The sequence below is a fragment of the Felis catus genome, chromosome B3 (genome assembly GCF_018350175.1).
Source record: "Felis catus isolate Fca126 chromosome B3, F.catus_Fca126_mat1.0, whole genome shotgun sequence".
NCBI classification, from domain to species: domain Eukaryota; kingdom Metazoa; phylum Chordata; class Mammalia; order Carnivora; family Felidae; genus Felis; species Felis catus.
The window spans coordinates 146,401,999-146,416,713 of record NC_058373.1 but is presented as its reverse complement, the minus strand read 5'-3'; the positions used below and the strand labels follow the sequence as shown (position 1 = coordinate 146,416,713).

Sequence of the window (14,715 nt, the reverse complement as noted above, 5' to 3'; positions counted from 1 at the left end):
GAAATCAAGTGTTTTATTACTCTAGTTTCCTTTATTTTGTAAATTTTTTTAATGTTTGTTTTTGAGAGAGAGAGAGACAGACAGCAAGAGCGTTTATGCACGCACAAGTAGGGGAGGGGCAGAGAGAGAGGGAGACCCAGAATCTGAAGCAGCTCCAGGCCGTGAGCTGTCAGCACAGAGCCTGACGTGGGACTTGAACCCACAAACCGTGAGCTCACGACCTGAGCCACAGTCGGCTGCCTAACCAACTGAGACCCCCAGGCGCCCCCATACTATTTTCCTCTAAACACCTTGTCCATGATGCAGGTGTTTGTCATTGTTTTGCCCGCTAGCCTGGGTTATGTGCCCCTGTGCCTCTGACTTCTCAGGTTCCACCTTAGACTAGGGTACCAGTACTCCCCAGGCACATGGACTGGCCCAGGCGTCCCCGTGGCCACTGCTCCCACTGCTGCTGGAGGTTAGCGCTCATTCAGATTTCCCAGTTTTGACCGTTCCATCCTGTATTTCTCTGCATCATCTGGGACCATTTTCCTCCCGTCTTAGGAACTCCACTCTTATTTTTAGTGTGTCCGCTGGAAGGAAGATTCTCTCTGCTGCTGTTTGTGTGAGACATCGTTGTTTTTATTTACTTCTTTTTTCAAATGTTTATTTTATTTTATTTTTACTTATTTTGAGAGAGAGTGAGCCGGAAGGGCGGGGTGGGTGTCTGGAGAGAGAGAATCCCAAGCACGCTCTGCACTGTCAGCACGGAGCCCAACACGGGCCTCGATCTCACGACCATTGAGATCGTGACCTGAGCCCAGATGAAGAATCGGACGCTTACCCGGTTGAGCCCCCGGGTGCCCCCAGAACATGTTTATCTTGAAAGCTGTTTGGGTAGCCTGTAGGTGTTTCCTGCGGCCCTCCCGGGTCATCCCTGCCCACCCCCGGTCAGGGCTGGTCGCTGGTCTGCATCATCTTGTCTCTGTTTCTCGGGGCAGCCAGCCTGTCTTCCCTGCTTTTAGGGAGTATGTTTGTCCAGCCTAGTGTCCGTGGGGCGTCTCTAGAATCGGTGGCATCATGTGTTTTATGCGTCCCAGGGGGGTCTGAGGCCGCGTCCCGTCCCGTCCGTGTGTCCCAGGGGGGTCTGAGGCCGCGTCCCGTCCCAGCTGGGGTTCCCTGCATCCTCTTGTCCCGTCTGGTCTTGGATCACATGCACATCTCACGTCCCACCTTGGGTTCTGCATTTTCCCTTCTGTTTTGTATTTTTTTTCTTCTTCTCCTCTCTCTGGTTCAATCTGAGTGTTTTCAGTAACCTACCTTTGGATTCCCTCAACCCTTCCTTTGCTGTGTCTTACCGGGTATTAGACCCGTCTAGTAATTTCTTAATTTCAATTACTGTTTCTCATTAGATTCTAAGTCTTTGGTGAAGTGGCCCATCTCTGTAGTTACACAAAGGTCTTTAGTAACTCCCATCAGTAGGATCATCGGTGGTTCTGGTTGTACTGGTTTGGGGGTATTTGGTCATGCCTGTTCTCTTGTTTGGCAAGTTTTTATTAAACTGATAGATACTGTGTTTGAGAGCTTGAGGGGCTGTGGGCAGTTGCCCCCTGAGGGGGTTTGCTGTCCTCGGAGGGGCGGGCAGTGTGGGGAGCAAGCCCTGCTCCAGCAGAGGCTGGTCGCCCGGGGCCCGACTGCCAGCCTCATTTCGTCGGCCACCTCGCCAGGTGCTGCCTGCCCTTGGAAGTGCCCGGACTTAAAGTCCACCTTCCTCCAGGGGGCGCCGTGCTTTGTCCCGGGGCAGCTGGTCCCCTGAGCGGGAGCACGGACTGCTGGCGTGGCCCTCCTTCTTTTGAGGGTCTTCCCCACAGCGGGGCTCCCAGTTGCTCCCCTGCCTTTTATCTATTTTTCCGCTTGTTCCCCACCCCCAACCACCGCCTGCTTCCGAGCGCCGGGCCCCTGGGTGCGTTTGTCTCCAGCCTGTGGGCACGCCTTTCGACACTTAAGTCAGGGCCTGTTCCTTCCTTCCCTGGACTCTCCATGGCTTTCCCCGTGGCACAGAATCCCTGTCCTCTGTGGCCAGCAGGCTGCAGCTTCCAGCTCCTGTCTCCCTCGCCCTCCCTGTCTTCCCAGCCACGGCAGCTCCTGGCTGCCACTCCCTGTGCCTCAGGTGTGCTGACCTCCTCCGAGCTCCCAGTCACAGGTGCCGGCTGGCCTGCCACCAGCCAGTGGGGGAGCAGGTACCTCCCGCAGCACAGAGGTGGGCACGGTGCCTGAGTGCAGACCGCGTCCGGGGCCTGTGCTGCTCAGCCCCTCGCTGAGCCTGAGCCCTGGGCACATACAGGTGGGCTTGAACCAGGAGCTGCCAGCGCGGGATGGACCATCTCAGCGTGGTTGGGGAGGGAGCCGAGACCTTTGGCCGGGGCCGGGGCGGGCTGGGGTGCGGCGGGCCTGAGCTCTGCACCTCCCTGGCACTTGGGGAGGCGGGGCCGGCGGGGAGCCAGCGCATACGGCCGGCCTGGAATCCGGCCCTGGGCCCTTCCCACACCTCTTCCGGGCAGGCAGCTGGCACAGGCCGTGGCGTGGAGCTGGGAGGGTGGGCTGCGGGCACCTCCAGAGTGTGGGAATGGCCTGCAGAGTGACGACGACTGCCCGTGTCAATTATTTGAGGAGTCGTGTACATAAGGGAGAGCCCACCACAGGATGCCTCAGCCTCAGGCTCAGTGCGGGGGGAGCAGGGTCGGCGTGCGGGGACCTGGCGCTCAGAGCCCTGCAGGGCACTTCCGTCTTTACCAGGCACAACTCTTCAGCGGACGGGGTGTTGGGTGTTCCTGGTGGCCCTTGTCCTTCGTGGGGCGTGGCTGTGAGCTCCTGTCTAAGCAGAAGTGTGTCGGGCTCATAAATAATCACCTGGGGAGAGATCAGTCAGGGCCAGAGCCCTGCAGAAGGGGGTGTGGGTGGACGGGGGGACAGGGGGTGGGTGCCAGGCAGGCCGGCCTCCGTGGGGCGGACGCGTCTGCTCCTGGTGCAGAGGGTGCCGCTGTCCCCGGCCCCCCCCCCCCCCCCGTCTGTCCCCGCCGGGGCCCGGGAGCTGCGGTGCCGGTTGGGAGCTCTGCTGCCCCGACCGTTCCCGCCACCGTGAGCTGGAAGTGCGGTGTCTGTGCACGTGCTCGACCTGTCACACCTCCCGTTGGCCCGCATGCTGATGCCATTTTCCTCGTCTCTCTTTGGGCGCCCCGAGGAAACACTCCCACCTGAGGCCGTGTAGACAAACGTCATGGTCTTTTAACTGTTTGCTCTGCCGTCATCGAATCTCTGTAAACTTTCCCACTTGCTGAAAACGGGTCTCCGTGTAAATTGAGCCTCATCCGATTGTTCTTCCGGCACCGCGCACGCCAGCCAGGTGGTCGCCTGTCCCTCTGGTGGTGGATCCGGACGCCGGGGCGTTGCTGGCCCAGCGTGGGCCGCCCCACCGTGGCACTGGAGCCCTCTGTACACTTCCTCAAAATCCTCTGTGGGGCCACGAGAGCACCGGCGTTTTGGTCCGTGCGAACAGTGTTTGTATTCGCACATCTCTTCGCAGGCCGACACCCCAAGCTGGTGCTCCCCGAGCGGAAGTGCCACCTAGCAGAGCATGTCAGGGACCAGGGGAGGCCTCCAGGCTCCGGGCCACCGGAAGGTGTGCCCAGCACCCCGTCCTGCTGACCTTTTATGATTCCAGCACACGTGAAGGGGGGCTGGTGCCCCTGTGCCAGGAAGGTGGGGGGCACCGCCTCACAGGCGGTGGAGACACAGGCCCGCTGGCCGGTCAGATGAGACTTTCCAGAGCCACCGGCACATCCCCACGTGCCCCTCAGCCGGGGGATCTGCTGTGGGCCGGGCCCCGAGGGCACTCACGACGACAGCGTGGGCGCCCGTGTGGGGAAGCGGTCCTTGCTTGTTCACGCGGTCCTTGCTGCCCGGCCGCGAGCACCGGCCGCGTGTGCACGTCTCCTCCAGTGTCACGAGGAGAGCAGCCGCGTCTCCTTGGCTGCGCCTGGAGTCCCGGCTCCTGTTGGAAACACACACACTGCCCCAGGGATCGCCCACCTCCCCAGCCTCGTGCTGCTTGGCCCACGGCAGAGGGAGGTGCAGACGCCCGCCTGCCCCCACGCGCCCTTCGGCTGCCAAGTCATTGACCGGATCTCCGTGTCTGTGTTTCTTTTTTTCCCTTGGAGGGGAGATTGGCGTGAAACAAAACGCTCGGGGGTTTTGACAGACGTACGTCTCTGCAGCAGGATGCAGGGCAACCTGGTCCCTTCTGGTCAGGCCACCCCACCCCCCCCCCCCCGCGAGGCACCCACTGAGGATTCTCACGGGCTAATTCGGCTTGTTCCAGACGTCGGGTGAAGGGAAGGCCTCTTCTGCAAGGTTTCTGTCACTAGGCGAGCTTGCGGGCCCGCGCTGTGGCGCACGCTCCGTGTGGGAGTGCACGCCCCGCCACGGCGCTGCCGGGGGCAGTCGTCTGGGCTCTTCTGGCCTTCTGGCCGTTTGTACGAAGCCCTGTGTGGATGCGCATCCGCATGCTGTGAGCGAGAGCCTCGCCGGGAGGAGCTGGCCGGAGGCGGGCGCGGGGTCAGCCTTAGAGGAAGCCGGCCGGCCTCCGGCCATCGGGCCGTCCCGCTGCGCCCCGGCCCGCAGAGCGCGTGAGGCCGGCATTGGGTGCTGCGGGGGGCACTTTGTTGGCCTTTCTCTTGCAAGGTCTTTCTTATGTGCTTATTGGCTCCTGGCTTCTCCCTGTGAAGCGTCTGTTCAAAACTTTTACTCATCTTTTTGCCTTTGTTTTGTTATTACTTTGTGATAGATTTCATTTTTCAGAGCAGTTGTAGGTTAAGGAAAAATTGTGAGTCCCCCATGCGCCTCTGTCCCCTCCCCCCCCACCCCTCCATTTCCCTGTCAACACCTGCGTTAGTGCGTAGACACCTGCGAAAGTCACGGCTGACGGCCCAGCGTCACGTTGTCCTTACCGCAGGCCCACGCCTGACACCAGGGCTCGCTCCCGTCACGCGCTGTGGTGCCTTCCGTGGGTCTAACCGGTGTGCGGTCAGTGCCGCGTGTCCGCGACCAGGAACGTCACGTGCAGGGGCTTCGCCGCCCGGACGGCCCCTGTGCTCCACCTGTGCGCCCCTCCCCTACCCGGGCAACCTCCCACGCCTTCACCGTCTCTGGGGCTCTGCCTTTTCCGACCGTCACGGACACGGAGTCTTGTGGTTCCCGCCTCTTGGCTCGGCTCATTTCTTGTGTCCTTTTTGGCGCCACGGGTCACCACTCCCTCCTGTAGCTCGACTTCCTTTCCCCTTCTGGTCTCCCTTCCTCCCCGACCTCTTTGCTCCCGGCCTTCCCTGGCGTATCCCGCTTAAGGGTGTGCCTTCAGAGACCGAGAAACATGGTGCCTTTTAGTCAAGGACCTTCAAGGTGGGGGCAGGAAGTCTGGGACCTTGTGCAAAGCTGTGGCCTCGGGGAGCCCTTTCTTCTTGATGCGTTGGGCCCGCATGCCTGGTCTGGGCTCTGACTCAGCACGTGGGGATTTCTCGTCCTCACCTTCTCGGAGCCACAGCAGACCCGTGAGTGACACGGAGTTTCTCTTCTCTTGACTAGCCGCCCTACTCGGTGGCTTGTGTTTTGTTTTTTGTGTACGTGTCCAGCTGAGTTTCCTCACTTAGGACATAATCTGGTGACTCTTTAATCACCTGCTGAGAGTGAGCACAGGTCCCGTGCCAGAGTGTCCACGGCTGTCCCCTCAAGCACCGGCACTCTGGAGGTGCCTGCCAGCCACCAAGGGCGGGTGGCCCTCTGTCCACGTGTCTGTTCCCCAGGAGCCACGAGTCGTGGGGCAGAGGCCACACGTAGTGCCTGGGTGGCTGTCGGTAGGTGCTCGAGGGACAGACCGAGTGTCGTCACGCGCTTCTGGGCTGTGCCACACGGGGTGTGGGGCCTGTGAGGACTGCATTCACGGCCCCTCTCCCCCTGTCCTGGGAGCGGTTCACAGAGGTCTCCGTGAGCAGCCCCGATGCCTCATTCCTCTCGATCCGTGCCGAGCTTAGATTCACAACAAGGTCCGGTGGCCGGGTGTGTGGTCGGTGCCTCTGGGAGGCTGTCGGGTAACTGGGGGTCCATGGCTTGAGTGCACGTGTTCCTTGACTCCTGCCACAGACATGCTCCTCGACCTCAGTGATCTGCTCCAGGTAGACTGGTTTCCTTCCTGAGCCCTTTTGCCAAGGGAGGCTGGGACTGGGGCACAGGATGCGCCAGGGTGTGGTCTGTTTCAGAGCTGGGAGGGGGCAGTAAACACGGGTCACACCGTGGTCCTGGGAGCCGGGCGGCCTCGGCCTCAGAACCAGTGGGGTCCGAGACAAGGGAGATTCTCTAAAACGGGGGTGGGGGGGGGGGTGTCACGGCACAGACGTGTCCACGGTGTGAGGGTGTGTGCGGGGCGCTCAGGGATTCCGCGCCTGCGCGGAAAGCGTGGTCGGGTCCCGGTGCACCTGGGCCGCAGGGCCCCCCCCACAGTGCTGACGAGGCTGGGCTTCCACGAAACCAGATGCCACCTGCGTGTTCGCTGTCCTAGCCGTCCTCGTAAATGGCGTCTCTCAGGAGTCCTCTGAGATGCTCTGGCCAAGCTGACAGTCATCTGTTGGGATCGTGGAAATGGGACACGTGCGGTACCAAGGGGGCGGGGGGGGGTGTGGCCTCACGGGCCCGGTTCCGTCCCGGGACTTCCCACAAAGGACGGAGTGCGTCTGGTGTAGGGCAGAGGCTCAGAAGCCCTTAGGCAAAGCCTGGATGGGTCAGGGTGGTGTTCTGGCGGTTTCTTGCTTCACACCGTCGGAAATGGGAACCCAGCGCAGGGCCAGACAGAAGGGGTGCGTGTTCTCGCTCATCCGGGCTGGACCGAGGCCCCGGGGGAAGCCGCTGCGCCGGCCGGCTGAACCCGCACAATTGACCGTGAGCTTTTATTGCCCGAGATGGAGGGGTGTGCCTCAGGCCCCTGGGCCAGCCTGCTGGGTGGGCGTGGGGGGACCTGGGCAGAGCCGGCCAGTACCCCCAAGCCGGCCCCAGGCTCTGGGCCACGTCCCTTCCCATCAGCGGGGTCTCCCTGGGGCCGGGACGGGCGCAGCACACACCGGACGTGTTTGTGTGCTTGTCTGTGGGTGTGGGGCAGCGTGTCGGGTGAGGGTCTCGCCCGGGGCTCTGGCTGCCGGGGTACGACACGGGTCCTCCCATCCGTTCTTGTGTGAACGCTCGCCGAGTGGACCTTTCTCCCCGGGCTCGGCCCCCGCTCGGGCGTGGCTGGTACAGGAGCACTCAGGGCCGTCTGGGCGGAGAGCCCATCTGCCGGGTGGACAGGATGGGGGGTGCTGGCTAGCCATGCCCGGCTGTACCGGCCGCCTTCACAGAGACAAGCTACAAACACCTCAGAGCTCCTGGCGCGTGCTGGTGCACGTTAGCGTCTCTGGCAATAACCGTGTGTGTTGTGCGGGTGTGGCCTTCCAACAATTTGACTTTCCATTTGAAGTCCGTTCAGAAGACTGTTTCCTGCAGATCTTCATCTGCTCGGGACACGGGCAGGGTGGGAGGCGTGAAGGGGGACCGGCGGGTGCGGCAGTGGGAGGAGACGGTGAGGGGGACACTGAGCTCCACTCTGCTCCAGACGGGCATGAAGTCAGGAGGGTCAAGTTGCAGGAACTTGGGGGAGCCCAGCAAAGGCTGGGGCGCTCACAGAACGTCCGCACACACGGACACACTGAGACGCAGCACGTGTGGGCAGGCTGAGGGCTGAATCCCTTCGGAAGGCATGCTCCGTGAGCCGCCGGCCCTGCGAAGGGGGGCTTCTCCCAGGAGGCGGCCTGGATGTGAAGTGCAGGTCTGCCCAAGCTGGCACCTTCCATGTCCTCTGAGGGGGCTTTGTACCATCCCTTAGCGCTCCCGGACGGCCGCAGGCACCTGCCTGTGCTGCCTGAGAGGCCTTTTCTGGTGTCCCCTTGGGCCCCGGCGAAAGGGCCCTCATCCGGGCCTTCATAGGCCAGGCTTGATTAGGCAGAGAAACTCCCTGGGGAGACCGGAGACAGAGGGCCAGGGCCAGGATACTGAGGCCTGAGAGTCCCAGGGGAGGGGCGGGAGGGCACCCCACCCGAGCGGACCGGCTTCTTCCATGCCTGTGGTCAAGCACCCCTCAGAGGCCCCCCTCCCACAATGTGCCCAGGCCGGCACGGGGCAGGCTCTCAGGGCGGCCGAGGCCCAGCCGCACTGGAGGGTCGCGTCCAGGAGTACATGACTGGGTGCTGCGGTTGGTCAGGTGCTGGGCTCCACAGCCGATTTGGACTCGAGGTGGGAGTGGGCGGCGTGTCGCCGAGATCTGCGGAGGCCCACGGCCACGACTGAGCTGCTCCCGGCGAGGGGCCGAGGCCACGGCTCCCGGGCCCCTTGGGAGCACGGCATGCCGTGGCCAGCAGGCCCCGAACGTGCGGGCGCTCGCCACTCTGAATTACACACCTTGCACTCCGCGTGCTTCCGCTTTGCTAACTGTCTCTCAGGCAGCTTTTTTCCTCAGCAAATCGTCACTGCTGAGACGGTGGTGGGGCCTGAAAAGTTGCCTGGGGCTGGGAAGCAGGGCCCCGGGCTGCCGTGGGCTCACGGGGGCTGGCAGGGAGCTCTTACCTGGGCTCTGCGGACTCAACAGCGAAGTGCATATTTTAAGAGAAAAAAGCAAACGTTTCCTAAATTGCTATTCTCAGTAGTGGTTTTTTTCGTGACAGGTGAACGTTTACGTGCTGGGGAAGACCTTCCTCCTCCTGGCGAGAGAGCTCTGCATCAACGCACCAGCAATAGGTATGGCGGGGCTGGCGGGGGCGGTGGGGGGCGGGTGGGGGGCGTGCTCGGACGGGAGGCGGTCACGTGCGGGCACAGCAGCTCTGCCAGGTAGGAAGCAACCCTGTCCGAGAGCAGCCCGGAACCCCACAGCCTGGGGGTTACCCCCGGTAGAAGACCAGAGCGCCCTGCGGTTGTGGGTGAGCGCGCAGAGAGCGAGCGGTGCTGCTGCCTTGGGGGCCCGCCCGCCTCGTGAGAACAGGGCTGGAGGCAGGTGCCTCGGGGAGGCCAGGACCCCTGCAGACGGAGTGCCGCTTTCCTAGCCACATTCCGCCTTCACCGGAGCCTTACCAAGGACTGTTTTCAGCCCGCTCGGAGGGCTTGCTCCCGATTTTGCCCACGAAGGAGGCGCGGTGTGCAGGGCCAGGAAGGGCGGGCTGGGGGCGCGGTGCTGGGTAACCCACGGGATGGTCCCCTGAAGCCGGGAGGGGTCTTGCAGGACAGGCCCGGAGGCCAGAAGGGCTGCTGGATGGAGTAGCCACACAGCTGTGGCTCTCTGCTCCCAGCCCGGACCCTCTCCCGAGAGGCCACATTCCTGTGGCCAGTGACACGGTCCCTCCCTGTGGAGGTGAAGATAAGGTTGTTTTCAGAAACAAAGCAACCACCAGTAGAGTGTGTGACCTGAGAGAATAGAGACAAGCGGCTCAAAGAGCCTGCTTAACCCCAAAGCCCGCCTGGGCAGAGGCCATCCAGGGCCCGCCAGGGAAGCTGCTGCCGAGCCTGAGGCAGGAGACTGGCGCTCAGGGTCTGGAGGCGTGGACCCAGCAGAGAGCCCCACTTTACCCCCCTCAAATCTGAGCTTCACAGCAGGGCTTTGTGTGAGAGGCTACGACGCTCTAGGAAGTACAGACGCAAGCACACACCCAGCTTTTTCCAGAGCCTTCTAAAGCAATAAGCACGCCCTGGTGGTGGCAGCCCGGCTTGCCAGCAGAGGGCACGCTCAGGGACAGACGGGGCCTGCCAGGGAGGCCGTTCGATTCTAACCAGCACAGGAGGGTTTGCTGTGTGCTGGAAGGGAGTCCCTCTCCACAGACACGTGGGAAAGCGCGTGCCCGGCTTAACGCTCCTTTGGACGTTCACCTGCTGGTGGCTCTTGTCTTGCTGAAACTCTGAGACCCGGCTAGAAAGACTACGTTAGGTGGCTTCTTCCAATTTTGGTTTTGAAGGGAAGGTTTTAGGTTAAGCGTAGTACCACTCTGAATCTGTGAGGGTGGGAGCCGGCGAAGCCCACGGGGCACGCAGCGTGGGCACCACCGGGAGGGGCCCGAAGCCTGTCTCGGAACCCCAGAGCTGCCCAGCGGCCCAGACTCCGAAACCCGGGCAGGGCTGTGGCTGTGCAGCACAGCCTGTGTGTCCCCGCTCTGGCCGCAGCCGACCGCGTACAAGAGACGTACAAACTAAGCAAGGTCTTTAATGACGTCAGCGAGGCAGTCGGCGGGGGGTGAAGGGGTAGCACGGCCTCCTGCACGTCCCTTCCCCTCCCAGCGCCCCTCACGGCGTACCCATGCCACCTCAGGCATAGAAGATGAGCTCTGGGATCTGCCCACCCTGGACCCCAGTCCCGTTGGTGCTGTCTGAGGAGCACTGGAACTGGAAGGTCACCTTCCCGCACTGCACTTCCGTCATGCCTTCCTGCCCAAAGTAGCTGAGCTCGCTGCCATCCAGGACAGCGCTGGCCGTGTAGAAGGTGTCCTGCTCCACCTGCACGGGGTGCTCAAACCAGACCGAGAAGGTGTTGCTGGAGCCGTCCGAGACAAACTTGGTCAGGTTCTGAGCCAGGACCACCCCCAGCCGCTTCAGTTCAATCTTCACGCTGTACTCGGCCTTCCCGGAGCTGGAGCCGTACAAGCCCAGCCCTGCCACGAACACCCTTCGGTCCACGGCAAACTGGATGCTGTCACAGCGCCCGCGGTAGCGCCACTGGTTGCTGCGGTAGGCGGAGGACTGGAAACGGTGGCACCTCTGCGGGGCGAGGCCCTTCCTCTTGGTCAGCGGGAAGCTGAGGAGGGGCTTGTTGGCGGCCGTGTACCACAGGAAGATGCTGTGGGTCTCCTCCAGCGTCAGGATGTCCGACTGGGCAGCGCCGTTGGCGAACTCCTCCAGGGTCATGGTCGGAATCCGGACCAGGTAGAGGACGGGCCCCAGCACGTGCCTCTTGTTGCGCGGGGTGGCCGGCAGGCCCTGCCTCTTGCACTCTGCTTCCGCCCAGCTCAGGACGGCCTCGAAGACCACGGCCTCCTTGGCGTTGAGGGCTTCCCGCGTCACGATGATCTCCAGCGTCTGCCAGTCAATCTCACAGAAGCCTTCAGACCTCAGAGCCATCTCCGCCTGAGCATCGATGACCTCCCAGCAGCGCTGGGTCAGCTCGGGCTCCTCAAACAGCCGGCTCTGGGACAGCAGGACACAGGCGTTTTTGGCTTCCAGGCTGGTCTCCAGGAAATTAACACAGGCTTTAGCTAGTGCCGGCACGATGTACTTCTTGGCAGCATAGAGAGTGGCCAGCACCGTGTCGGCTTCCAGATCGATCTCGTCACTGTACATGTACCTAGGTGGGGCGGGGACCGTGTCACAGGCTGCGTGGGGCATGCCCCCAAGAAGCTGCAGGGTGCCCACTGGCGGCAGCCAGGCAGCAAGGAGCCACCCCCTCCTCGCGGACTCGTGCAGCACACTTACTTTAACAAGATTAGGAAGGCTGCGGGCTCCACGTCGGGGATGTGGATTTCTGACTTGACTTCTGCCAAATCGCCATAAAACATGGCATAGAAGACAGAGCTCCCAACGGCCAAGACGTACTGTGGATGACACAGGAGCTGCCCTGAGCCCCGGACCCTCCCTGCCCCCAGCGGATGCCGCACCCGGGGTACAGGGCGGCCCCTACTCAGGCGGTGGGCAGTCGCCTCTGCGGGCTTACAGGGCCAAGCCTCTACCAACCTTGTGGGCGGGCACCCTGCGGGCCGCTCCCGGGGGCCCCACGATGAAGTGGACGTCAGCCATGAGCTCGTTGTTGAACATCAGCGCGTTCCTGCAAAGGGCAGAGGCACACGGCTCGGGGCTCGGGGGCCGGGCCGGGGCGCGGGCGCGGGGTGCGGGGTGCGGGCGCGGCCCGGGCTCACCTCTCGCGCAGGGTCGGGTGGAAGGACTGCCAGTTGGGACTCTCCAAGTTGTTGTTGTCGGGCGCGGGCGGCGCGGGCGCGGGCGGCGGCGGGACGGGCGGCGGGGCGCTGGGCGGGCCCTTCCTGCCCGTGGCGGCGGCGGCGGCGGCGGCGGCGGCGGCGGCGTTGCTGTTAGCGATGTCCGTGGCGGTGGCGGTGGCGGCCGCGGCGCCGGCGGCCGGGTACAGCTCCGCGGCCATCTTCGCGGGCAAGGCGGCCTCCGCGCGCGACGGTGGCGCGCCGTGCACCCTCGCGCCGCGCCGGGGCCGGGGGGGCGGCTCTGCGAGCACCAGGAGCGCCGTGAGGCACTGCGCCACCCGGCCGTGCAGGCAGGCCAGGGGCAGCAGCATGGGGCCGCGGCGGGCGCTGCTGCCTCGGGCCGCCCCGCCCCGCCCGCCGGCCCGCAGCCCGGCCGCAGGGGGCGCCGTCCGGCCCACCCTCGCCCCTGCCGCCGCGGCGCCCGCGCGTCACGCCGCGTCACGCCGCGTCACGCCGGCCCGGCTCCGCCCCGCCCCCTCGCCGACGGCGTGCGCGGCCTGAGCCGCCCCGCCCGCTCGCCGACGGCGTGCGCGCGCGCGCGCGGCCTGGGTCCCGCCCCCGCGGGCCGTGGCTGGCAGAGACGGCGGCGCAGGCGCAGGCGGGAGCGCTGGGGGAGCCGTGGCTCTGCGCGCACGGTCCGCGCTTGGTGGCCGGTGTCTGTGCGCGGGCCCGGGTCTTCCGGTTTCCGCGTGCTGGAGTTCGGCTGCGTTGCGTTGAGGGTTTGTGCGTGCTTGACGCTCGCCAGCCGGTCCTTCCCAGATGCGGGGTCCGCTCTCCTCCGGCGCGGCTTGCCGTACCCGCCCCCCACCGAGGCCCGCGGCGGGTCCGGGGATGCGGGGGCGGGGGGGCGCCAGGCCTTGTCCCTCCCGCGTGGGGCCCGTCCCCGCGCCGCGCCCCTGTGGTCTGGCGTCCACCCGGCCGTGTGGACCGTTGTTTCCCGCCCACCTGCAGTGCGGGCTGCTTGCTAACTAAACGCGGGGGTCTGGCGGCTTACCTAGGAGGCTGCGCCTTACTCTCCGCGGTTTGTTCGTGTGCGCCCCTGCCAGCTCGCACTCTCCGTCCTGGGAGGCCGCTCTCGGGGTCCCTGGCGGGGGGGGGGGCGCCTCTTTCCGTCCTTCCCCCCATTCTCAGGTTGGGGAGATCTGGCGGAATCTCACATCGCTGTGGGTTTAGTGTCTCCTCTTGGCGCTTCTCACCAATCCCGTCCATCCTGCGTGGTCTGTGAGCTGCTTTTCTTTACTTCGTAAAGTCTGCCTCTCGGCCCGTTTCACTGCCCGCGCCGGGCTGGCGGCGCCGCCGCACAACCTTTGTCACCGGTCCTGGGGGAGAGCGTTGAACCTACCCTCTCCTGCAAATTGTCTGTTTTCCTGGACTTGTTGAGGTGTCCTGGTACCCTCCCCCCCACCCCCCACCACGTGCCTGGGCAGTCGGGAGCTACAGCACGCTTGGCCATGGGCTCCGTTTTGATTTGGTTTGTGATTTGGTTGCTGAGAAACGTATTATTGGGAGAGAAGAGACATTTTATTTTTAAGCCTGTTTTCGAGCGAGTGAGAGTAAGTGCACACACTGGGGGGAGGGGAGCGAGCAAGTGACTGGCAGAGACAGGGAGGGACAGAGAATCCAAAGCAGGCTCCATGCTGCCAGTACAAAGCCCACAGGGAGCTCCAACCCACAATCTGAGAGAGCACGACCTGAGCCCAAATGGGGTGCTTAACCGACTGAGCCACCCAGGCGCCCTGAGGGAAGATACATTTTAAGAATTGATGTTATTGTTAACGATTTGGAACTGTTTTAATTAGAACATCAGAGCTAGAGGTGAAACCTTTGACACTGATTGATTTCTGATCTAGAAAGCTGAGCTTAACTACTTGCAAAAGATTGGAGACAGACGTGCCAGAGGATGGTGGGAGGGCCTGGGCTGAGGTGGCAGGCAGCGCCTCTTGGTTGTGCTTTGCCACCGGAGTGCCACCAGCCGTCCAGCCCCATGTGCCCAACACAGGGAGCTGCTACCACTGACTCACCTTTCCAGAGACTGCTCAGCGCCCCGGGCCTCCCCGGGCCTCTGGAAAGGTAGGCGAGTAGCCGCTGCTCAGCAGCACCCCCCTGTGGTCAGTGTGGGAGGTGTCACTCCGGCCCTTGGAGTCCTTGGGGACCCAGAGGGCCTCAGGGCCAGCTGCCAGTCTCTGTGTTTCCTCATGTGAGCCAGGACTGGCGGAGGATGCGAGGGGGTGCTTATAAAGGGGGTGCGGGTAGGCCCTCATGGGGCTTCCAGGGGTCAGAGCTCAGTCAGGGAGGCCCTTGTAGATGCCGGGAGGCCGGGAGAGTGATGGGGCCAGAGCCCCAAAGGAGGGTGCTTGGTTGGTGGACGGCCAGTCCATCTGCTAGTGCCGCTGACCAGCCCCAGGACCTTGCCAGTCTTCCCTTCCTCCTCCTCCACCCTCTGACCGCACATGCCTGCTTTCTGGCTCGCCCGTGGCCCCCTCAGGCCTCAGCAGCGGCCCCTCTTGAGCAAGGTCTTCCCAGATGATCCTGTCCAAAGGAGGTTTTGTTTGTGGTGTTCTGTCGTGGACCCTGTGCCACTCCCGTCTGTGCACTCACAGCAGTGCCGTAGCCCACTGAATTCGTCAAGTTAACTTGG

At 63.5% G+C, this 14,715-nt stretch overlaps 2 protein-coding genes across 4 annotated transcripts in view; one reads left to right on the top strand and one right to left on the bottom strand.

The window, feature by feature from the left end:
• BRF1 (BRF1 RNA polymerase III transcription initiation factor subunit) overlaps window positions 1-14,715 on the top strand; it is a 57,647-nt gene that overhangs the window by 24,298 nt on the left and 18,634 nt on the right. For all 3 annotated transcript variants that reach the window (XM_023256140.2, XM_023256138.2, XM_023256139.2), the window contains exons 4-5: window positions 6,172-6,203; window positions 8,775-8,847. In XM_023256140.2, coding sequence (XP_023111908.1) covers window positions 6,172-6,203; window positions 8,775-8,847 — 105 coding nt within the window. The remainder of the gene's footprint in view (window positions 1-6,171; window positions 6,204-8,774; window positions 8,848-14,715) is intronic.
• BTBD6 (BTB domain containing 6) lies at window positions 10,278-12,489 on the bottom strand. Its single transcript, XM_006933161.4, has 4 exons — window positions 12,000-12,489; window positions 11,818-11,908; window positions 11,560-11,678; window positions 10,278-11,431 (listed from the first exon to the last, which is right to left on the bottom strand). The coding sequence occupies exons 1-4, from the start codon at window positions 12,386-12,388 to the stop codon at window positions 10,399-10,401; spliced, it is 1,632 nt and encodes a 543-aa protein (XP_006933223.3). The 5' UTR covers window positions 12,389-12,489; the 3' UTR covers window positions 10,278-10,398.

Bases quoted from the DNA above. Each gene is read 5' to 3' on its own strand.
- BTBD6 (XM_006933161.4), bottom strand. From the start codon at position 12,388: ATGCTGCTGCCCCTGGCCTGCCTGCACGGCCGGGTGGCGCAGTGCCTC. The intron at 11,679-11,817 runs GTTGGTAGAGGC...TGTCATCCACAG, and splicing joins GCAGGGTGCCCGCCCACAAG to TACGTCTTGGCCGTTGGGAG. The intron at 11,432-11,559 runs GTAAGTGTGCTG...CGCCCCACCTAG, and splicing joins GCCTTCCTAATCTTGTTAAA to GTACATGTACAGTGACGAGA.